Source organism: Vicia villosa, linkage group LG3 (genome assembly GCF_029867415.1).
Source record: "Vicia villosa cultivar HV-30 ecotype Madison, WI linkage group LG3, Vvil1.0, whole genome shotgun sequence".
NCBI lineage: Eukaryota > Viridiplantae > Streptophyta > Magnoliopsida > Fabales > Fabaceae > Vicia > Vicia villosa.
In genome coordinates, this window is record NC_081182.1 from 183,453,288 (window position 1) to 183,479,215 (window position 25,928).

The 25,928-nt window shown below is 38.3% G+C and overlaps 2 protein-coding genes across 2 annotated transcripts; both read left to right on the top strand.

Moving 5' to 3' along the window:
• The first annotated feature begins 231 nt into the window (after nucleotides 1-231).
• LOC131659495 (uncharacterized) lies at nucleotides 232-1,211 on the top strand. The gene is made up of 3 exons (XM_058928679.1): nucleotides 232-351; nucleotides 549-694; nucleotides 824-1,211. The coding sequence occupies exons 1-3, from the start codon at nucleotides 232-234 to the stop codon at nucleotides 1,209-1,211; spliced, it is 654 nt and encodes a 217-aa protein (XP_058784662.1).
• Nucleotides 1,212-9,008: 7,797 nt separating this feature from the next.
• Nucleotides 9,009-11,159, top strand: LOC131659496 (uncharacterized). The gene is made up of 2 exons (XM_058928680.1): nucleotides 9,009-9,322; nucleotides 11,084-11,159. Exons 1-2 carry the CDS (start codon nucleotides 9,009-9,011, stop codon nucleotides 11,157-11,159), a joined length of 390 nt encoding a protein of 129 aa, XP_058784663.1.
• The last annotated feature ends 14,769 nt before the right edge of the window (nucleotides 11,160-25,928 follow it).

Consider the following 25,928-nt stretch of genomic DNA (forward strand, 5'->3'; position numbering starts at 1 on the left):
AGTCTGCTGCACTTGCCCATTGGAGATTTGTTCTGGTTTCTTGAGGAGCATGTCACCGAGGAGATGGCAGTTGAGCTCGGCATCCAGTATTTGGGAGTGGGGAGGGGTCAGATGGCTCGACATGTGCGTGATTTTCGGGGAGCTTATTATTCACTGCAGTGGTTATATGATAGATTCGTGGAGTATCCTGCTGCCAGTAGCTAGATTTTTGCGACCAGGGCATATCTTATGATGTTGGTGGGTTCTACGATTTTTGCCGACAAGACTTTCACTCTTGTCGAGGCCCGATATTTGCTGCTGTTTAGAGATCTAGGGAGACTTGGTGCTTACAGTTGGGCATCTGCTGCACTGGTCACTCTTTATCGACATCTTGGAGATGCATCTATGTTTAGTTGCAAGCAGTTAGATGGATATTCTACTCTTCTATAGATGTTTATGTTATTTTAATTTTTATCCTTTAATTAATTGTATGTTAATTCGTATATTTTTATTTATATTCTTAAATATATGTATATTAATTTATATGTTATATTTTCATGTGATAACAGTGTTGGATTCATGAGTATTTTCCTACACTTGGAAGGAAAGGAGAGAACTGGCGTCCATCTGAAAATCATGGGCTTCCTCGGGCGATGAGATGGTCCTACAGGCAAGGAGCTATGAAGGTGGATCAGTTGAGACCAGTTTTGGATCAGTTGACACCTACAGACGTCATATAGCGCCCATTCGAGGATCACAGACGTCACCTTCCTTTTGACGAGCTATCTCTGTACAGAGGTTTTCTTGTCTGGGGTGACGTACATGTGCCATACTTACCTGACAGATGTCTTCGTCAGTTTGGTCTTCATCAGTATATTCCTCCTCCACCTCCTGCTGATACGATGAGCGATGATGACATTGTTATGGAGTGGATTGGCTATGACCGGAGCGTGGCCGATGAGGTTAGAGACACCGCAACAGTCAGATACACCTATGAGACGCTTGATGGATATTTACAGTGGTATTACCGTGTGTCGCATCCTTGGGTGCCGCCCCCACCTCGTGCGCGTAGAGAGGTTCCAGTTCCTGTCTTTGATGCAAGACCCGCCGATCCGGATTGGTCTCGTGCTTCCACATTGGTTCATCGTTATCTCCGACAGGCGGAGGCAGAGGAGGATGATATAGCGTATGCTGATTTGTTCAAGGTTTTATGCATTGCTCGTGACCATTGATTATTTTTGTATCTTATGGATTATTTTTGTTTTATTTGTTACCCTTTGAGATATTATGGATTATGGTTTGTTTTTTGTTTTATTTTGTGTTTTGGTTTTGGTTTTATTTGGATGGATAAGATTGCACAAATACATTTTCGTGGATAAGATTGCACTGACAGTGGATTGCGTGGATATGATGGCCTATAAATAGGGGTTAATGATGTTGAGAAAAAATATCATATTTTCAAAATGTATCTTTATAATTTTATGGTTGACACAGTTGTTTACCTTACTAAAACTAAGGCTCCCATGAAGTTTCCCATACCTGACGGATGCGGGAATCTTGAGGCATTTACAAGTTGGTTGAATGAAAAATTGCCTGAAACTGATAACAGACTGGTGAGTAAAATCTCGTACCTTGAAAACTGGAGCATGGACGTTGATGGGAGGGTAAGTTATAATGTTGTGGAGTTGAAGTGCGATGCTGATATGAAAGACATGTTGAAATCACACCGGTGTAAGATAACTAAGGGGCCGATCGAGTTTGAGGTGAACCTAACAAGGTCTGCTGACGATGTCCTGAAGATGCTGGTGCATCCAGAATTGTCTGTAAGAGTTTAAGTTTGAATGTTCAGTGTTCTATGTTTTAATGTTAATGTTTTATAATCTATGTTTTACTGTTAATTTTTATGTTCTATGTTTTAATGTTCTAAGTTCTATCTACTCGAAAAAAAGTAAAAATAAAAACTTCTTCCAAGATGTTCTTAGTTAAAATATTACATGTAATAAACGTCACCTACTCTAAATTAACACTTGATGGTAACATAGGATAAAGATGTAGCCAATTTTGAAGATGTCCTGCAAATCCTTTCATCCAAGATGTCTTCGCTTGATAACGAAACTCCTTCCAATCTAACGTGACGGGTGGCAGAGGGAAGCCTTCTTTCATATTAACCTGATTACATAGTAATTTCAATTATGTCACATAACATAAAATATATATATATATATATATATATATATATATATATATATATATATATAAAGGTTACCCGAATCCAATGATTCTCAAGCACGGGTTACCTAAATGCACAAGAGTGACGTTATACCGATTCTGTAATACCTGGTATTAATATTTCCTAAGAGTCTACTAATTGAGTAATTAGTGGAGGACTTTTAGAGTTATGTTATACCTACCATGTATTTAGAAGTATTGAGAATTAAACTAAATATGTGTGTGAGGGGTATTATAGTCTTTGCCCACTTAAATTAGGACTTAGGAATTGTTTGGAAGGCATGATAATCCTCCACTTTTGGAAACAAACCAGATTTTGTAGAGAGGAAGAGAAAGAGCGTGAAACAAGAGGAAGGAGGGAGGAAGAGACCCATCATCATCTTCATCTTCCACCTTGCATGTTCAAGAGATCATCATCACAACCCAGATCCATCATCAAGCAACCTGTTAGCAACTTCTTCTACTCTGATTTCAAGGTGAGTCTCATAGATAGAGACTTTGGGGAACTTTTGGGGTTTATGCCAATGTGAGGGATTAAGGGATTGAGAGTATGTGTTCTATTATCCTTATTCATGCATGTTTAAGACTTTATTTAGTGGTAATTTGTGTATGTACTATTGCCATGCCTTATTACTTCATCAAGACTGACTGCATGTGAAATTTTGGGGTTTGGGGACCCCAAATGCGTTTCTGCATTTTGCCGATTTTGCAGAGTTCGCTGCAGCGAACTTTATTTCGCTGTAGCGAATAGTTCGCTGTAGCGAACTGTGTAGCGAATAAACCTGGGAGTTGAGTTGATTTATTCGCTGTAGCAAACTTTCATTCGCTGTAGCGAATCGGGGCGTCGCTGGGAGTTCGCTGTAGCGAACTAACCTGGACTTGAGAAAGTTTGCTTCTGTTTGAGTTCGTTGTAGCGAACAGAAGTTCGCTGTAGCGAACTAGTCTGATGCAAAATTGATAATTCTCCCCTATGAATGCAGTTTCGCTTCGTATTGAGAACCGAAAGCCTCTGATGACTCGTATGACATGTTGGCATGTATTTTAATGTATGAGACTACGAAATGATCACCATCCTACTTATATACATGTATGCTTGAGTAATACAATGTGTGAATTATGTTTTGATGTGATCATTGCTTTTCTCGTTCGTTCCGGTTGAACGTTCGGAGATGCCTTGCCTGTGTGGCCTGATTGTGTTTATATATAAACTTGAATCAGAGTAGGCCTTGCTAATAGATGGTAAATCGCTTAAGACCACGACTAATGCTTTGTGATCTTTAGTGCGTGCCATGCTTTGTGATCTTGGATACCTTGCTTTATGATTTGGGTATGTCTTACGCACCTGAGCTACCATTGCGATGTGCTTGTGTGGGTCTTCAAAGGCGTTCCACCAGCGGTTAATAGCATCGACGTGCTTGGTATGGTGAGGTAGTGGTACCACATAGGATGCACTTCTCGGTTAACTCACCTCTAGTGATGTCACATAGATAATCACTAGGCTTTCGCCCGGTGGGCTCATGTAGTCTTGATGGCGTTTTGTACATTGTGGCGACCATATTGGCGTATAGTGAATGACGGGGCCGTGAAGCCATGTAGGTAAGTCACCGCTGTAACTCGTCACGGATAAACCACATAGGACTTATCCGATTCACTTGCGATGTGCATGTACAAGTCTCTTGACAATAGACATGGGTGTAACTCTCCGAGGGTGTGGATGCGTAGTCTATGTAGCAGGCATGTAACTCACTCTTGGATTCCCCTTACATGGGTACGGTTGTATATTGGATGACTTGGCTTGGTGTTTGTTATTATTGCCTCATTGGATAGTTATGGAACTTCCAATGATGGTGTACCCTTGCTTGTACTTGTTCCTAGCCGTGAGGACAACCCGGATTCTCGGTGAATCCGTTGATTGCATGCTCCTTGTAGAACCGAGCGAACCCGTAGGATAGGGAGACTCGCTAAGATTTAGTAATCTCACCCCATTCCAATTATTCTTTTTACAGGTGGTTCGGGGCAGGATCGTGGGAAGGGTAAGATGGCTTAGCTTCGAGATGGTGTTTCTTGGCGATATGCTCTTTTGTAGTGCATGATACTCCCTCCGTCCCATAATATATGTCATAGTTGGTTATTTCACACAAATTAAGAAAATGTAATAAATGAAAGAGAGAGAGAATAGTGCTTTTACAAAACTATCCCTGTTTATTATTGGTGTATTTGAATGATCATAAATGTAAAGTGAGAGAATAATAAATTAAGAGTATTAATTAGAGGGCATAATTGGAAGATAAAAATTGAAATTGCATTGGAAACTTAAAGCGACACTTATTTTGGGACAAATAATTTTATCAAATGCGACACTTATTTTGGGACGGAGGGAGTATTTTGTATCTATCATCTTTTGTATCATGGATATGTACTAGTACTTGTTGGAAACCTATGTATTTGGCCATGACAGTTTGGGCTTTTGGACTTGTACTTATACATTATCTATTCCGCTGCTTATGTTATGATTCTTCGATTACCATTTTAATTCCATATACGTATATCCTAGGCAATGTATGTATGGGGTGTTACAATTGGTATCAGAGCAGGTCGATTCTCGGCTTTGCCACGAAACATTATAAGTCAGCATAATTCTGCCTCATATGTGTAGTGTCGGCATGATTCCTTATGTCTTACTTATGGCATTAAGCATGATCAACTTGATTCCATGTGTAGGACAAACAGGAAGATGGCTGAACAACGCAGAGGTCCCGGAAGGCCCAGGACGAGGAATGTGGAGACTGGGCCTGAAACTGAGAATGCGAATGTGCCTTGGGTGCAGATAATGCAACAGATGCAACAGCAGAATCAGATGATGATGCAGATGATGCAAGGCATGCAAGGGCAACAACCAACTGCTCCTGCTCCTACTCCTCAGGCTGCAGCAGGGCCTGATTTCGTGCCTTCTTTCGGATGGATCCGCCAGAGTTCTTGGGTGGCTTGGATCCAGTTATTTCTCATGATTGGTTGTATGGCATGGAGATGATATTTTAGGCTATCCAGTGTACTGAAGAAGAAAAGGTAATCTTTGCGGCTCAAAAGATGAAAGGACCGGCAAGTAGATGGTGGAATACGGAATCCACGTATTTCACTAATCAAGGAATTCCAAAGGATTGACAACATTTCAAGACAGCTTTCTTGGAGAAGTACTACCCCAACAGTGTGCGAGCTTTGAAGGAGCGTGAGTTTTAGTCCTTCAAACAAGGCAACATGTCGGTGTCTGAATATGCTGAGAAGTTTGAGGACATGGCTGCCTATTCCAGACAAGCTGCCTATGCACCAGACGAACTATGGAAGATTGATCAGTTCCTCATGGGGCTGAATGCTGATATTGTACACAGTGTGTCTCAAAGGGATTTTACTACTTATGCTGAGTGTTTGAGGCAATGCTATGTTGCTGAGAACACATTGAAGAGGGTTCAGGAGGAAAGAGAGCAGAATAAGCCGGTTCGTAGGGATCAAGGAAGGTCGGGGCAGCATTTGAGACCCCGTAATTCTCCGACAATGAAGAAACCAGTTTATGGGGATCGCTCTACTCAGCCCCCTCAATGTGGCAAGTGCAATAGGAAGCATTATGGTAATTGCTCAACAGGTTCAAAGAAGTGTTACAAATGCGGGATGACGGGTCACTTTATGAAAGATTGTGCAGCCCCGGATGTTCCAGAAAAGACTAAAGGTCGTGTTTACACCTTGGATGCTAGGAAGGCTCAAGGAAACACCAATCTTGTTGCTGGTACGTGTTATGTCAATAATCAACCCTTGTTTGTATTAGTAGATTGTGGAGCGACACATTCTTTTATCTCTTATCATTGTGTGCAGAGGCTTGGTTTTGAGACAAGTTGCCTTCCAAATCCTATGGTTATTTCTTCGGCTACTGATGATGTAGTAGAAGCTCGAGAAATTTGCAAGGAGTGTTCTATTACCTTCAATGGTCGTAGATTCTTGATTGACCTCATTTTTCTACCGCTTAAGAAGATTGATGTAGTACTGGGTATGGACTGGTTGTCGGCTAACTCGGTGTACATCGATTGTAAAGAGAAGGCTATCTTCATTCCTGCTGAGGAGACTACACCAACCGATGCCATTAAACATCTTCTAGAAGGTACGGTTAACATGATCAATTACCTTTTTGTTCAAGAGAAGTCTTTCCTCTTGGTTCTTACGTCGGACTCTAAAGACAAGAAGAATGTATTGGAGATTCCGGTTGTGTGTGAATTTTCCCATGTATTTCCTGAGGATGTTACCTCTCTTCCACCCGAAAGGGAAGTTGAATTCTCTATTGATCTTGTTCCGGGTACCGCTCCAGTTTCGATTGCCCCTTATCGAATGTCTCATACAGAGCTAAGAGAGTTGAAGAATCAGCTAGAAGAGTTGTTGGCGAAACACTTCATTCGTCCTAGTGTTTCTCCATGGGGAGCCCCAGTTTTGTTGGTAAAGAAGAAGGACGGTAGTATGCGTTTGTGCATTGATTATCGTCAGCTGAACAAGGTAACCATAAAGAACAAGTATCCTCTATCGCGAATTGATGACCTCCTAGATCAATTGAAAGGTGCCTGTGTGTTCTCGAAGATTGACCTCAGGTCGGGATATCATCAAATTCGGGTTAAGAGTTCGGACGTATCGAAGACTGCTTTTAGGACGAGATACGGTCATTACGAGTTTTTGGTTATGCCGTTCGGGGTGACCAATGCTCCTGCTGTCTTTATGGATTACATGAACCGGGTGTTTCAACCATATTTGGATCAGTTCGTGGTAATCTTCATAGATGACATCTTGATCTACTCTCGGACTATTGAAGAGCACATGGAGCACTTGAGGATTGTGTTGTCGGTTCTTAGAGAAAACAGTTATTTGCGAAGTTTAGCAAATGTGAGTTCTGGATGTCCGAAGTCAAGTTTCTTGGACATGTCATATGTGGCGGCGGCGTAGCTGTAGACCCTTCAAAGGTAGAAGCAGTGATAAATTGGGAACGACCCAAGAATGCAACTGAAGTCCGTAGTTTCCTAGGCTTGGCAGGTAACTATCGGAGGTTCATTATGGGCTTTTCCAAGTTGGCATTACCTTTGACCAAACTTACAAGGAAGGAAGTTTCATTCGAATGGAATTTTGAATGTGAGAAGAGTTTTCAGAAACTCAAGGAGAAACTGACTACTGCCCCAGTGTTGGTGATCCCAGATCCAAACCGATCTTATGAAGTGTTTTGCGATGCTTCTAAGAAAGGTTTAGGTGGAGTGTTGATGCAAGATGGACAGGTTGTAGCTTATGCATCTAGACAGTTGAGGTCTCATGAAGAGAATTATCCTACTCATGACCTTGAACTCGCTGCAATTGTGTTTGCACTCAAGGTGTGGCGACATTATTTGTATGGAGTTCACTTTGAGATGTTTAGTGATCACAAGAGTTTGAAGTATCTCTTTGATCAGAAGGAAATTAACATGCGTCAGAGGAGATGGATGGAGTACTTGAAGGACTTTGACTTTGATTTGAAGTATCATCCCGATAAAGCTAATAAGGTAGCGGATGCCTTGAGTAGAAAGGAGTTAAAAGTTGCAGAACTGATGATATTGGAGTTTGGCCTTATGGAGAAGTTCAGAAATTTGGATTTACAATTTGAGTGGGCACCAACGGGTGTGTTGATTAGTAACTTGTGTATTGAGAATGAGTTGCGGGAAAGGATCCGTCAAGCACAGTGTAATCATGTAGAACTGCAGGCTAAATCAAACCTCCCAGATTTCATTCGTACATCCGATGGACTCATTCTTTTTGGATGAAGGATATGTGTGCCAAATGACGTGGAGTTAAGGAGGTTAATTTTGGACGAGGCTCACAAGAGCAAATTCACCATCCATCCCGGGTCGACCAAGATGTATCAAGACTTGAAAGGGAATTTTTGGTGGCCCGGTATGAAAAGAGATGTGGCTAACTATGTAGAGCAGTGTGCGATATGTCAACAAGTGAAGATTGAACACCAAAGGCCCGGTGGTATGTTACAACCCTTAGATATTCCTGTTTGGAAGTGGGACAGCATATCGATGGACTTCATTGTGGGACTGCCACGAGCCTTAGGTGGCTATGACTCGATATGGGTGATAGAGGATCGTTTGACCAAGTCCGCGCATTTCTTGCCGGTTAAGACAACTCATAAGGTTACTCTTCTTGCGAGGCTTTTTGTGGCAGAAATTGTAAGATTGCATGGTGTACCTTCAAGCATTGTGTCGGATATAGACCCGAAGTTCACATCCCGGTTTTGGAAAGCTTTTCATCAAGAGATGGGTACAGATCTGAATTTGAGCACTTCTAACCACCCTCAGACAGATGGACAAACAGAAAGGACTATTCAGAACATTGAGGATATGCTAAGGGCATGTATCTTGGAAATTGGTGGAAGTTGGAAAGATAACTTACCTTTGATAGAATTCGCATATAACAACGGTTATCATGCGAGTATCGGTATGACCCCATATGAAGCCTTGTATGGGAGGAAGTGTTGATCACCGTTGTGTTGGTTCGAAGTTGGTGAGAAGGGAATTCTTGGACCGAAGATAATTCAAGAAACCACGGAGAAGGTTAAGATGATCCGAGATAAGATGAAACAAGCTCAAGATCGACAAAAGAGTTATGCGGACAAACGAAGGAGACCGTTGGAGTTTGATGTAGGAGATCATGTGTTCTTGAAGGTGACTCCAAGGTTGAGGTTGAAGGGACCTTTTAAGACGCGCAAGCTTAGCCCGAGATACGTGGGACCTTACTAGATCATGAGACAGATAGGTGAAGTCGCATACCAGTTAGCGTTGCCTCCTTCACTATCCAGGATGCATGACGTATTCCATGTGTCTCAGTTGCGAAAGTTTGTGCCAGATTCGTTTCATCTTATCCTACTAGATACGATTGAAGTAGAGCCAGATCTTTCATTCCAACCGAAACCGTGTCGTATTCTGGAGTATGCTAGTAAGTCTTTGAGAAGCAAGGAAATACCTCTTGTCAAGGTGCTATGGGAGGAGTCGCGATCTGACGAAGCTACTTGGGAGCTCGAATCAGAGATGCGGGAGTTATATCCTCACCTATTTTGGTAAGTTTCCGAATTCGAGGACGAATTCTAATTTAAGGGGGGAGAATGTAATACCGGTATTAATATTTCCTAAGAAGGAATTAGTGGAGGATTTTTAGAGTTATGTTATACCTACCATGTATTTAGAAGTATTGAGAAGTAAACTAAATATGTGTGTGAGGGGTATTATAGGCTTTGCCCACTTAAATTAGGACTTAGGAATTGTTTGGAAGGCATGATAATCCTCCACTTTTGGAAACAAACTAGATTTTATAGAGAGGAAGAGAAAGAGCGTGAAACAAGAGGAAGGAGAGAGGAAGAGACCCATCATCATCTTCATCTTCCACCTTGCATGTTCAAGAGATCATCATCACAACCCTGATCCATCATCAAGCAACCTGTTAGCAGCTTCTTCTACTCTGATTTCAAGGTGAGTCTCATAGATAGAGACTTTGGGGAACTTTTGGGGTTTATGCCAATGTGAGGGATTAAGGGATTGAGAGTATGTGTTATATTATCCTTATTCATGCATGTTTAAGACTTTATTTAGTAGTAATTCGTGTATGTACTATTGCCATGCCTTATTACTCCATCAAGAATGATTGCATGTGAAATTTTGGGGTTTGGGGACCCCAAATGCGTTTCTGCATTTTGCTGATTTTGCAGAGTTCGCTGCAGCGAACTTTCTTTCGCTATAGCGAATGGTGCGCTGTAGCGAACTGTGTAGCGAATAAACCTGGGAGTTGAGTTGATTTATTCGCTGTAGCGAACTTTCATTCGGTGAAGCGAATCGGGGCTTTGCTGGGAGTTCGTTGTAGCGAACTAACCTGGATTTGAGAAAGTTTGCTTCTGTTTGAGTTCGTTGTAGCGAACAGAAGTTCGCTGTAGCGAACTAGTCTGATGCAGAATTGATAATTCTCCCCTATGAGTGCATTTTCGCTTCGTATTGAGAACCGAAAGCCTCTTATGACTCGTATGACATGTTGGCATGTATTTTAATGTATGAGACTAAGATATGATCACGATCCTACTTATATACATGTATGCTTGAGTAATACAATGTGTGAATTATGTTTTGATGTGATCATTGCTTTTCCCGTTCGTTCCGGTTGAACGTTCGGAGATGCCTTGCCTATGTGGCCTGATTGTGTTTATATATACACTTGAATCAGAATAGGCCTAGCTAATAGATGGTAAATCGCTTAAGACCACGACTAATGCTTTGTGATCTTTAGTGCGTGCCATGCTTTGTGATTTTGGATACCTTGCTTTGTGATCTGAGTATGACTTACGCACCTGAGCTACCATTGTGATGTGCTTGTGTGGGTCTTCAAAGGCGTTCCACCAGCGGTTAATAGCATCGGCGTGCTTGGTATGGTGAGGTAGTGGTACCACATAGGATGCACTTCTCGGTTAACTCACCTCTAGTGATGTCACATAGATAATCACTAGGCTTTCGCCCGGTGGGCTCATGTAGTCTTGATGGCGTTTTGTACATTGTGGCGACCACATTGGCGTATAGTGAATGACGGGGCCGTGAAGCCATGTAGGTAAGTCACCGCTGTAACTCGTCACGGATAAACCACATTGGACTTATCCGATTCACTTGCGATGTGCATGCACAAGTCTCTTGACAATAGACATGGGTGTAACTCTCCGAGGGTGTGGATGCGTAGTCTATGTAGCAGGCATGTAACTCACTCTTGGATTCCCCGTACATGGGTACGGGTTGTATATTGGATGACTTGGCTTGGTGTTTGTTATTATTTCCTCATTGGATAGTTATGGGACTTCCAATGACAGTGTACCCTTGCTTGTACTTGTTCCTAGCCGTAAGGACAACCCGGATTCTCGATGAATCCGTTGATTGCATGCTCCTTGTAGAACCGAGCGAACCCGTAGGATACGGAGACTCGCTGAGATTTAGTAATCTCACCCCATTCCAATTATTCTTTTTACAGGTGTTTCGAGGCAGGATCGTGGGAAGGGTATGATGGCTTAGCTTCGAGATGGTGTTTCTTGGCGATATGCTCTTTTGTAGTGCATGATATTTTGTATCTATCATCTTTTGTATCATGGATATGTACTAGTACTTGTTGGAAACCTATGTATTTGGCCATGACAGTTTGGGCTTTTGGACTTGTACTTATACATTATCTATTGCGCTGCTTATGTTATGATTCTTCGATTACCATTTTAATGCCATATACGTATATCCTAGGCAATGTATGTATGGGGTGTTACAGATTCACTATCAAATAACCCATGTCTGGTAGTGACAACCATTTCTCTGGTGGTTGAAAACCAACATTATCTATCATCAATCCGTTTCTCACTTCGGATAATCTTGAGCCGAACAATCTCTCATATAAGTCCTTCTTTTCTCTTATTTCCATGTCCAAGTCACGACGAACCATTGACCAACCATCCTCACTATACCCATGAAACGATGCAATGGCTCTAATTCCATAATTACCATCTGATTCAACATTAACAATCTCGGTAATATATGGCCTAATATGACAAGGAAATTGAAGAGTGAAATCCTGGTTCTTTGGTTGTGAGTGCTTCTTTGACTGTGATTGCTTCCTGGAAGTTTGTGATGCTTGTGATTGTATTTGTGAAGAATGAGACGCCTGGTCAGCATACTCAAAACCTGAAGGATCCCTATAAACATCATACCAAACTGGTTTCTTCCCTTTCCTCTTCACTCCTCCTTTAGTTTTTATTTTCTCAGGTGGTGAACACAATGAAGTTGTTGTGGGATATGCAATTTCACAAACCCTACTTTTTAATGCTCTATTTCCAACAACATCTATGATTTAAACCTTCTCCACAATTCATCAATTGCATTACTCATATCCACCTCTAAACCAGCTTCCTCATCTAAAGGCAACTCACCTTCATAGATAGTATCCTCCATTGAAGATGAACACTTTCTATTGGTAATGGGATTCCAACAACAATCAATTTTCCCATCTCACAAGCACAAGGTAACCCATAACTTGTTCTCATATTACAAACACATTTTTCCCTACTATTGAACACATAATCAAGTCTCAATAACTCATCAGCAATGCGTCTCAAAGCGTATCTCGATACCGAACCACGCAAATTACCATAAAAAAGACTAATGTGTGCGTGCTATACCTCATAAAAACTTTTTTGAAACGAAGCTTGAATGTTACCTATTTGTATTTTCAGGTTAGAATTCATAGCTTCCCAAAATTTGACGATGTCACCAAGACTGTTCCCTATCATCTGCTTTAGCTTCCAATGTGCAGACTCAACCCTAAAAATAAACAAAATAAGTTTTAAAAAAATAACACATTAAAAATTATTACATACTAAAAAGACTAAGAATTATGACATACCGATTAGTCGTTGTGTTACCAAAATGAAGCACACGATCAATCCATGCGCCTACAAATCTTTGTCTATGTGGGATCAACCAAGTTTTTTTCACGTAATCGAGGAAGTCACTACAAGGAAAGCATGCTTGCTCAAGATATTTCAACCGTACACCATACTCAACCTCATTACTAGCCCATACAACATCTTTCCGTAATGTGTCAATCGTCTCTTACATGTCTTTCATCACATATTCCTTGCATTTCATCCCAACATTTTGGTTAATGTGAAAACGACATAGCAAGTTATGCATCGTAGGAAACACTACTTCAACTGATTTCATCAAAGCAAGATCTCTATCCGTCAAAATCACTTGTGGACCCACATCTTTCTTCACAAACAATTGCTTCAGCTTATCCAAGACCAAACAATAACTCTTTGTCTGCTCACACTCCATATAAGCAAATGCAACTGCAAATGTCAACTCAGTCGATGTCATTCCAACTATTTCAAAAAGAGGTTGTCTATATTTGTTGGTCTTATATGTGGCGTCCATAATCAAGACACTTGGAAAAAGATTCAGCAGCTTTATTGAATCTGGATGAGCCCAAAAAATATCTCTCACAACTTTCAAATCATCCCTTTTCCTACTCCAATAAACATAGTTCGCCCCCTCTATAAGCTTAAGAAAATGTTGTATCTCACTTCTTGGACCTCTTATCTCTACTTCTATCACACTCCTATGCTTGTATATTTGGGTGATCCGAGTGACATTTTTAGGATCTCCCTCTTGCAAGGAAATCAATACGTGTCTAGGAGGAACGTGTCTCTTTGTCAAATTAGCAACATGATGCTTCTCATCTGTTGTCAACCTACAAACAAAAGAATGACCTTCCAATCTATCTGGTAAACCATGATTATAAACTCCACATTTTACATCAATCTTCCATCCAGACCCCATCTTTTGCCGGTGTCGACCTAATTTTGAATGGACATTCACGTTTCTTAATAGCACTTTGAGTCTCACTTTTATCCTTATATTTCCCCCCTTTATCGCACCCAAATATCACTTTGTTGCTTCTTCCTCTTTTGCTTGTTTCAATGTCCGAACGATTGATGATAACGGTCACTTTATTGTTGATTCCCGTCTCTTTAACCCATCGGATAACCTCTTCCCGTGTGACAAATCTTTGTGAAGTACGAAAGCATCGGTGGTATCTACAGTTATCTCGTTTTTTGACAATTCTGGAGTGGAATTCCCATACCTGAAACAAAGCATAAAATATTCAAAAAATGGAAAAAAAGGAAGACATAATTAAAGAGTTCCGAAAACGTAAACTTGATAACATTGGTCAAGTCTTCCGGTTTGGATAAAAGCATATTCGAACACTTTGATAAAGTGTTCCGGTTTGGTTTTCATATTCCCGCAACAGTTGTAAAAAGACTTTCGGATGATTTTTTTAAGAACCGGAAAACTTGGAGAAAGAGTTTCGGTTTGTAAATTTTCATACCGGAATGCTTGCACAAAGTGTTCCAAAAATGATGCTCGTAGGGGTCAAAGAAAGAGTTTCCAGATTTTTTTGACTTTTTGATTGAATGATAAAAGTAAAATGGTAAAATAGTTAATATCTTTAGAGGGTAACATTGGCATTTTAAAAAAATTGTAGGGGTACAGAGGAAGGTGTAGGGGTACAAAGTAAAATTTTCAATGTGGAATTAGGTTGGTTAAGCCCAACAAGAATAAAGATAGTAAGAGGGGTTATGTGAGAAACCTAAGTTAGAAGGAAAAGAAAGAAAAGAGGCTAGAGAGAAAGAGAAGAGAAGAAAGAAGAGAAAGAAGGGAGAAATTGAAGGGAACTAGAAGAAGAGGGATTTTGAACCTAAGATAAGGGGGAGAATCCTTATTATTGTGGGTTGATATGTATGCTATGGATAGTAGTATGCTAGGTTGTTCAATCTCTTCATTTCCTCATAATTCCAATTGTTAGGGTTTGTGTTGATTTCATGAAATTTTATAATTAAACCATGTTTTTGTTCTTATGAATGATGATGACCCATGATAGAAACATGTTTAAGAACCCTTATGTATGTGTTTTTGTTGGCGGTTTGGTGGATTTTGTGTGTTAGAATCGTTTTCCCGAAGTGCTGTCAAAATGGGATTTTTCTCAAAATCGCAAAGAATGCGCCGCGAGCAAATATTTCTGACTTGTTTTCAAGCAGCGAAGTATGGACGCGGCGCGACCTGTATGGAATGTTGGAATTTTGTGATTTTAATGATTTGACTTGGGAACCGTATGCTTATGATTTAAGATGGATTTTCATGTATTTTAATAATTTATTCAATGATGTTTAGATAGGTTTTGAATCAAAAATGATTTTCATGGATTTTCATGTAATTTATTCAATGTGTATGGATACACATTCTAAGCAACCACTTGAAACTTTCAACAAGGACTCTAATGATCCAAGTTATGTTAGCTTCTAAATTTGTAGATGCAACTCAGTGGAACGATCAAAATGAGGCTAATTCCGTTCATGAGATTGCTATACCAGCTAGAGTGCAAAAAGATAAGCAGTTCTACAAGAATCCTGGGCAAATCTGGTTGAAAAAGAGGATTACAAAAATAGAGAGATCACAAGCCAAATTCAAAGGGACACAAACCAGAATTGTAGTTTCACAAAAAATGGATTTGGGAAAGGCAATTGTTGAGGAACAAGGATTTCAGATAGTTAGAAGAAAGAAAAAGAAGCAAATGTCTCAGTCTCAAGGTGACAGGATAGTTTACGCCACCAGATATAAGGATAGCTATTCACAACACACTCAATGAAGTGTATATTTTGGAATATAAGAGGAATAGTCTAACTCCCAATCAAGATTGGCTTTAAAAAGTTAATTTTAGCTAATAAACCTAATTTTGTGTTCATTTCCGAGCCTTGGATGGATTTTAGCTCTTTTCCTGTCAGCTTCTTGCCTAGATTAGATCTAAAGTTGTTTGCTCTTAATTCTAGATACAATCAGCTGCTAAATATTTGGTGTTTCTTCTCTACTCATCTTAATCCTACTATTTTATCTTTGCATGATCAGTTTGTATCTTTGTCTATATCTGATGGTTTAGACAATTATGTCATTGCTGCAGTGTATGCATCCACATGCTACATCAAGAGGAGGGATCTTTGGGCTAAGCTACATAGTTTGTAAATTCAATTTCCTATGCCTTGGTGTTTTTTTTGTGACTTTAACACAATCATATGTGCTCATAAATATAGAGGATATTTTAGCCCTTCTATAAGTCCCATTAAAGACTTTCAAAACTGGACAGATTCCAATAACTTAATTCACCTGCCTACTAAAGGAGCTTTCTTCTCTTTGGCTAATGGCAGAAGAGGTACAACTTATACTCAAAAGTGATTAGATCGAGCCATTTTTAATTAGCTTTGGATTTACCAATACTCATCCATATCATGTTCTACTCTAACTAAAAATAAGTCAGACCACTTCCTTCTCTTACAAGATTTCTCATTCTATAATCCAAGTTTCAAGTCCCAATTCAAGGTAAAGGTAATTAAAATTTGCTGGAACTAAGATCAGTGGCTGCCATATGTTCATTCTCAGTCAAAAGATGAAAAGGTTGAAAGACATGCTCAGGACATGGAACAAAGACAAGTTTTGAAATGTGCAAACTATGGTTCAACATGTTGAGATCAAACTGCAAGTAATTCAAGAGAAAATACACAACTCTGGTCACACTAATATATTGATGAACTTGAAGAAGAATGCTCAAAATAGATTTGAATAATGCTCTAAAAATTGAAGAATTGTTTTGGTTGGAGAAATCAAGAATCAAATGGCACATTGATGGAGATAGAAACACAAGTATTTTCATAGAGTGGCAAGAATTAAAAACTCAACAAAAATGATCATTGTTTTTAGAATAGTGATGCCGTGTGTAACGACCGTTTTTATTTTAATTATTTATTTTATTGTGTGTTTTATGAATTATTTGATAATTATGTGATTAGTCGGTTTTATGTTATTTTATTTGGAATTAGTAGTAATGATTTAGTCAGATTATTAATATTGGGCCTAACTTAGAGTTAGCATTAGCAAGTGGGAGGTGTTAATTAAATCTCATTAGTAATAATAAGAAAGTTAGTAAGAATTATCAAAACAAGAGAGAATTGGGAAATAGAGTTAGAAGTGACATTGAGAAGAGAAAGAAGAGAAGAGAAGAGGAGAGAACGCTAGGGCAAACCCCAATAGAAGATTAGAGTTGTCTTGAATCCAAACCAAGGTAAAGGTGGGATTCTTTCATGATAAGGGATTGTATGATGATAGATTATGGTGGGGATTTGATTATATGCTTTAAAATCCATTTTTGTGAGAGAATTGCGATCATGAGGAATGTTTGAAATTGATTAATGATTTGCTGAGCATTAGAAGAAATTGTTAGAGGTTTACATGAGTGATTGATGTTGTGATTTGTGTATAAACTATTTCCTTCAATTTCAGGACTCGGGAATGTTAGGGTTCATGTTAGATTTCATGAAATTTGTGTTTTAAACATGTTTTAATGTAGATTGTTAATGATAGATGCTAAGTACTGATTGTATGTGTTGTAAATTGCTGTGTGGGAGTGAGTGTGAGTGGTAAAACCCCTTTTTTGTAGAACTGAGTTCTCTGTTATTTTTCTGCATAATCGTGTGTCTGCTAAGCGAGATCTGTTAAGTGACAAAATGTAGTTATTTTGTGTTTGTAAATAGTGGCACTTATCGATACTTTTTGTTAATAACGTTTGAATAATACCCCGTTTTGTGTATAAATATGTATACTTTGTGAATAGATGTATTTTCATATACTTTTATACTTTTTGATAGTTTTCTACTCTTTTTGTAGGTATTCTTGCGTATTTGGAGCATGAGCAATAAAGTGTCGTAGACACGGCTTCAACCGCGCGATTTTGAGCGACAGAATCAATTCATTCGGAGGTTAAGGCTCAAAATAAGGATGATAAAAATCATCAATCTGACTGACATTTATTCATTGTTAGATAGGAAATTGAATAAGCTTTCCAACGCTTCGAACCGGGCGCAAATCGGAGTTACGGTTCTCAAGTTACGTCATTTTTACTAAAAGCTGTTTTTTCAAGTCAGCGAGTTGGGCGCGATACGCGCTCCTGCGCGCCGGACAGATCTGAAAATTTCATAAATAGGCGAAAATCAGGTTTTTTAGGTTATGTTTTGGGTATTTTTGAACCCCAACTCATCTTAGGTCATTTTTGGGTAGATTTAGCTTGGAAACACCATTGGAGCTTGTCATCGGATGATCGGAGGTCGAATTTCTCATCGATTGGTGTTGACAAACCAAGAAATGTTTGGTTCCTCTTCTTCTCTTCTCTTTGTATTTCTCTTTTGGTGAGTTTGTATGTAAATTACTCTAAACCCATGGATGTTTGTTACTCTTTCTACTAGTTGTATAAAGTTTACTTTACAAATCTTAATCGGTGTTTCCTTGATCTTTTTGCTTAAATGTTTTGGATTTGTGTTGTTGTAGAAATAGACATCATAAATCTTGATTAGGGGAGCACCTGTTAGCTTTTGATTCTAGACATAGGGTTGGGGTTAACATCCACTTAATATCTGAGTTTAATGTCTCTGTGTTGTTCGATCGGTTGAGACATTGTCGAAAGAGCAATATAGTTGAACTTTGTCGGTGTTGCAGACATGGACATTGATGTGAGGGATATGTGGTGATTCTGACGAGTATTGTAGATTGAGTACGGCGGAGTGATAAATCTAAGTTTGTGAGGAGTAGTTTAGATTCAAACTAGATAAGCTATTCTCTATCAAGAATGTATTTATTTTATGTTCATATGTTATATTTTTCCTGTTCTTACTTAACACCCATTGAACCCAAACTCAAGAGCTAAGAATCCGTCGAATGGCAATTCAGTAGCACTAATATCTGTGGACACGATAATTTCTCGGATAAATACTTCCAAAACTTTTGTTGCTTGCCCCTTTACTGCTTCAACAAAATGGCGTCGTTGCCGGGGATTGGTGTTTCTATTGAATTCGCATTGCGATAGTTTCTTTTTTTTTAGTTTTGTGAATATCGTATATTTTGTGCATATTCTCATACTTGTATATTTTTGTATATTGATACATGTTTATATTTTCATACTTATACATGTTTGTGTGTTTGATTTTGTTCCTCTTCACTTTTTCTATTTAGCAAGGTGAAGTTGGCTAAACAAATTGAACTCGGATAGTTCGTAAATTCTAAATCTTCACTTTTCAATTTGTTTAGCCAATTAAGGATTTTATAAATATTGCGTTTTATGTATATTTGTGTTTTTACACATACTTGTGTATACTTTTGCTTTTGATTCGTTTGTTAAGTGTTTGGGCAGGTCGCTTTCTTTAGGTTGTGTTTGAGGCGAAAGCATTGGCGTACCGCGGGGAAGTTACTTACCATTCGCGAAACAATAAAGGCGTCGAGCTAACGACGTTAAACGAGCGCTTGTTGGGAGGCATCTCAATGGTTTTATTTTTCTACTTTAGTTTTCTGTAAATGAGTAGTGTAGGTGTTAAGTGGTGGCGCACTGAAATTCTGTTTTTCTGAGTTGGTTCTGTTTTTCTGAGTTGGTTCTGTTTTTCTGGTGTAGCGCGCGTCGCGCGGCCTGGGAGCTAAAGAGCTTGGCTTGGCAGAACATAGGGCGCGTCGCGCGGTCTTATGGGCGCGTCGCGCGCCTTGTTGCTTTTGTCCAGTGAACTCTTTTTAATGGTTCACTCGACTCGTTTTTTTCCCGCTTACACCAGGGCTGTATAGTATTGTATTTTATAGTTATAATTTTAATTCTTTTGTTGTTGTTTAGACTCAAATTTTGGCCCGATTACTTGGAGTCTCATATGGTAATTCTCTGATTTTTATTGATTCAACATGCCGGTTGTGCGGTAATGATTGTTCAAATTTGTACGTAGCAAGGTACTCGTTTATCGCTTTCTATAGCATAACATGTTTATGATACTTTTCATTTGTACAAATTTCATATTACTCATTCTTTTTGCATAACTTTCTCATGACTTGAATCATAATTAGTTTCCCCTTTTTACCATAAATGTGAGGTGGCTTTCCATTGTATATATATGCGAGAGACCGACAATTCTTGTTTTAACTGGATATTATTATGTTTAATCTTTCGTTCGTGTTGTTTTTGTGAATGCACGAAAGTGATCAAGGCACTTGTTTGATTTCGAGCACAACTACCATAGCCAAATATCAATTCACCTTGTGAGTGTGTGATCATTAATACCTCCTTTAACCATTTTTGTCAATGTCCATGTTGTTTTTGCTAAATGCTTGTCTATGAGTGTTTGGTTCTCATTTTTGTATGGATGTTGATTCTTTGTTTTCTTGAACCGTCAACCATGATTTTTGGTTTGAATTTTTACCTTGCCTTAGAAAGTAGGGAGTATTTACACTTTGATAGTATAGTTGAATTCAAGTTGGGGAGATAATGTTTACTTACTTTTTGGTTGATTGATTATGAGGTTATGAAAAGAAAAGAAAAAATGTGAAAAAGAAAGAAAAGAAAAAGAAAGAAAAAAAAAAGAGAAAAAGTTTGAAAAAGAAAATAACAAAAAGAGTATGAATAAGAGTGTGCTAATAAGTTTTTTGTTTGGTGTGAAACTTGAGATGAAGAAGAAAGTTGGATTGGAATTATATTGTTTGAAACTTTGTGGAAGTAGTTACTCCCTTAGGTTTAGGCAAGTTTTTGTTTCCATTAGCTTTAGGACTTATCATTTGTTTGTTAACCGAGCCACATTACAACCTTTAAAGCCCTTGTGATTCGTGTCGTTGAATTTTCAATACTATTTTTGGATGAACACATAATTTTGTCTATTGTTTGCAAGATTGTTGGATGAGTGTTCAAAGTTCTCACCTTTCGGTGTTTTTCATCTACCGATGACACTACCAGAAAATTCGCTTTTAGTGACCGATTTAGTGACCAAAAAATTTTGGTCACTGTAGTGACCGAATGAGCCACCGAAATATGATATTCATGAGCCAATTTTAATAGGTCACTAAATCGGTCACTAAAATACATTAGCCACCGATTTAGAGACCAAAATTTAGTGACCGAAATTTCATTCACTGTAGTGACCGAATTAGCCACCAAAATTTGATATTCATGAGCAAATTTTAAGAGGTCACTAAATCGGTCACAAAAAATATTTTTTTATGCAATTTAATTTATATATATAAATTAGAGACCGAAATTTCGGTCACTAATATTTTTTGTTTTGTTTTTTATTTTTAATCCTCTTTATTATATTATTATTTCCTTTCCATTTTTTAAAGATTTTAATTCTCTTTCAATTTTTAATTTTTAATAAAATTTTCATATTTTTTATTGTTTTAACATATAATATATTTGTAAAAAACTATATGTATATATGTTTAAATATAAAATATAACAGTAGAAGTAAAGTGGTGTAGTGGTAAGTTCTTCTTAAAATATGTAGAGGTCACAAGTTCGATTCCTAGGTATCACAATTTTTGATTTTATTTTATGAAAAATAACACTAAAATCGGTCACTGAATTCGGTCTCTAAATTTCGGTCACTAAATTCGTCGCAAATGCTTAGCGACTAGCACTTTTTCAACCGAAAAATAATGGTCACTAAATTGGTCACTAAACGTTTTAGTGACCGATTTTTAAGCATTTTCGGTCTCTAATTCGGTCACTAAAAGCGAATTTTCTAGTAGTGTGAGTTTTTGCTAGGCGTGATTCGTGATTGAGCTTGTTTTGTTTTAGAATGTTTTATATGATTTTTGTACTTAGGATTCGTTTCGTTTTCATGTTGTCGTTGTAGGATTGTGGTAAGTATTTACTTTGTTTGTGCGTTTTTGTTTGAACCGTACAATTGTTTCGTTTTTCCAAATCTTGTTGATTCTTGATTCTTTGGATTTTTACTTTTGCGATTTGAGTGTTTGGCCTTGTTTGAGGACAAACAAATGCAAGTTGGGGAGAGTTGTTAAGTGCCAAAATGTAGTTATTTTGTGTTTGTAAATAGTGGCACTTATCGATACTTTTTGTTAATAACGTTTGAATAATACCCCGTTTTGTGTATAAATATGTATACTTTGTGAATAGATGTATTTTCATATACTTTTATACTTTTTGATAGTTTTCTATGTAAGTACAAGCCTATACTCAAGTTTTCGATTCATGGCAAACATCATAAGTGAGCAAACACAAAAGCACAAGTGGATAACTCAAGGAAAATCAAGTTTTGGCTATCTAAGACAATGTAGGTCGACCTACCCTATGTCAAGGTCAACCTATAAAGCTCAAATTACTCAACATATAGTTTTGCATCAACTAGGCCGACCCAGTGCATCATTTGGTCGACTCAAATTAAGGCAAACAAAGAAGATACAAACATGCCACTGTTAGGTCGACCCACTCACATTCCTAGGTCGACCTAAACTGAAGGAATTTACACATGTCACTGTTAGGTCGACCTACCCACACTCCTAGGTCGACCTAAACTGAAGAAAAGTCCCAATAACGCATTTCAACTGACTTTAGGTCGACCTAAACCTTCAACAGGTCGACCTAACTGGCAACAACTGACTTTAGGTCGACCTAAACCTTCAACAGGTCAACCTAACTGGGAACAATTTCAACTCAACTAAATCTGCTTCTGTTAGGTCGACCTAATCAATGAAGTAGGTCAACCTATCTGCTCAAAAAGTGCCAAATTGAATGTTTGCTCAGCACCAACATACCAGCTCCTTATATATCATCTTATGTTAATTATTTTCTGAGGAACACCAACAACTGAAAGAGACACAAAGGCTTCTCATCTTCGATCTTCTTCTCAACTCCAACACAACTACACACAATCATTTTTGCATTGAGGGTTTACGATCAAGATCGATAACGTCCATGGAACGAAATTGAAGATTCCTAGTGGGTGAAGATTTGTGGGGTTTTTGGTGAATAAAATCTGCGAGTTTTGTCCTCCAAGATTGGTGAATTTTGGGGGTTTTTATCAAGAGGTTTCATCAAGGATCCAGCTGAGTGTGAAGATTGAAGAACAAGGGTTCAAGCAATTCAAGACACTGCAGAAAAGGGATCAAAGTGAGGCTCTTGGAAGACCTTGATCTGGCTCAAGATTAAGGGGGGAGAAGATTCAAAGGATTAACATAATTGGTTTATCATTTATCGCTTTGTTATCTTCTTTGTATAAACTGTTTTCAATAATAATGAAAGACATCCCAATTCCCGTTTGGAATTGGGGGCAGATGTAGTCATAGCGAGGACGATCGACGAACTGCCTAAACAAATATCGTGTTGTTATCGCTTTTATCTTTTCATTTACGTTTTGTTCGTATTTGGTTATAATTGCAAATTGATCAACGATTCAAGTGTTAAAATTGTGTATTAAGAACTTTCATAAACATCACAATTCACCACATATTGAATCACAATCAATTTGGATATTATCACCAAGTGTTTGTGCTTTTGCTTCATCCATTATCAAAGCATTGCAAACAAAGTTTATCAAATTAGAAGTTAATCGTTTTTCATTAGAGCAACGAATTGATTCAATAACCTATCCTTTCATTGTTAATCCCAATTATTTTGTGGTTTTATCACATATACAACCTTTTCAATAGCGGTCTGGAATAGACGCAAGTCGATCCCGAACCGCTTTCGCTTAAGTTTGAAATAATTCCGAAAAACTCTGAGAGATCTATTCACCCCCCCTCTAGATCCTTAAGCCTAGCGTCTAACAAGTGGCATCAAGAGCTCTGGTTTATTCCGTGCTACGTGAAACACTTATTGGAAAGATGGCTTCCGGACCTAAAGGGGCTCACAATAGAGCTCCAGTTTTCAACGGTGAAAACTATGGCTATTGGAAGGATTGTATGTGCGTTCATATCAATGCCATTGATAGGAACATCTGGACAGCAATTGTCAATGGTCCCTTTCAGATCACCATGACAAATGCAACTGGTGCCGTTGTTCCAAAACCAGAAAATACTTGGGATGCTGAAGATGAAAAGAGATATGGATACGATTGGAAAGCGAGAAACATTCTAATCTCAGCTCTAGGAGTTGATGAATAATATCGTGTTTCCCATTGTAGATCCGCTAAAGCTATGTGGGACACATTGCAAGTTGCCCATGAGGGAACGGATGATGTCAAACAAGCTAGAATCAATACGTTAACTCAAGAGTTCAAAATCTTTCACATGGAAGATGGTGAATCCATCGAAAACATGCAAAAGAGATTTGTACATTTGAAAAATCTTTTAAATTCTCTTGATAGACCTGTTTCCAATGCAGTTGCTACTAACAAAATCTTGAGATGTTTGAACAGGGAATGGCAACCCAAGGTTACGGCAATGAAGGAAGCAAATGATCTAAATACCTTAGACATCACCACTCTCTTTGGTAAACTAGAAGAACATGAACAACATCTTAAATGCCTTGACATGCATGAGAAAAGAGCAAAGAAAGATAAGAACATGGAGAAAGAGGTAAAGAAGAAGTCAATAGCTCTAAAAGCTTCAAGCTCCAAGACCTCAAAGCAAGAGCTAGAGGATAATGATACTAGTGATGAGGAAGACTCGGATGATGAGGAAATGAGACTGTTTGTGCGAAGGTACAACAAATACATAAAGAAAAATGGAGCAAAACACTCCGACAAAAGCTTGATCAACTATAGGAAGCAGTTCAACAAGTACAAACAAGATGAGAATAACAAAGGAAAATCCAAAGGTCCTTGTTTCAATTGTGGTAAAGTTGGTCATTACAAACAGGATTGTCCATACCTTAAGAAGGAGAAAGAGAAGAATCAAAGCAAAAGTCACAACAAGCCTGAAAATTTCATAAATAGGCGAAAATCAGATTTTTTTAGGTTATGTTTTGGGTATTTTTGAACCCTAACTCATCTTAGGTCATTTTTGGGTAGATTTAGCTTGGAAACACCATTGGAGATTGTAATTGGATGATCGGAGGTCGAATTTCTCATCGATTGGTGTTGACAAACCAAGAAATGTTTGGTTCCTCTTCTTCTCTTCTCTTTGTATTTCTCTTTTGGTGAGTTTGTATGTAAATTACTCTAAACCCATGGATGTTTGTTACTCTTTCTACTAGTTGTATAAAGTTTACTTTACAAATCTTAATCGGTGTTTCCTTGATCTTTTTGCTTAAATGTTTTGGATTTGTGTTGTTGTAGAAATAGACATCATAAATCTTGATTAGGGGAGCACCTGTTAGCTTTTGATTCTAGACATAGGGTTGGGGTTAACATCCACTTAATATCTGAGTTTAATGTCTCTGTGTTGTTCGATCGGTTGAGACATTGTCGAAAGAGCAATATAGTTGAACTCTGTCGGTGTTGCAGACATGGACATTGATGTGAGGGATATGTGGTGATTCTGACGAGTATTGTAGATTGAGTACGGCGGAATGATAAATCTAAGTTTGTGAGGAGTAGTTTAGATTCAAACTAGATAAGCTATTCTCTATCAAGAATGTATTTATTTTATGTTCATATGTTATATTTTTCCTGTTCTTACTTAAAACCCATTGAACCCAAACTCAACAGCTAAGAATCCGTCGAACGGCAATTCAGTAGCACTAATCTCTGTGGACACGATAATTTCCCGGATAAATACTTCCAAAACTTTTGTTGCTTGCCGCTTCAACAAGATCCTGTTCGCTAAGCGAAGTCTGGGAACAAATTTTGAAAATCGCGAGTCCGCTAAGCGGGTTTGTCCGCTAAGCAAACCTGTGGAAATGGTCCGCTTCTGGTTTTTGTATCAGTTAGCGCGCTTGTGGCCCGCTAAGCGAACTTTGCTGTCAAAAACTTTATGAAACTTCTATTTGTCATATCTTTTAATCCGTAACTCCTTTTTATGCACCGTTTGAACCTTCGTAAAGCTGAAATCATTTCCTATATAATGAAATTGGTTTTAAATAATTTTTGAGAACTTTTATTGAGTCGTATTTTCCCGGTATGGTGATGTATTGTGAAGTTGAATATTTGTTGTATGTTGGCATATTATAATGATGCGATTGAGATGCTGTGAATTACTATAATAGTAATGACGTTGTTGATTACCAGTAGACTATTGGTATTTGAGTTAGAGGTTAGTCCTCATTATTATTGGTTGATGTTGTTGCATGTTGTGAATGTTGTATTTTGTGGATGTTGCATCATTGAGTCGCATCCATTGCATTATTAAGTTGGG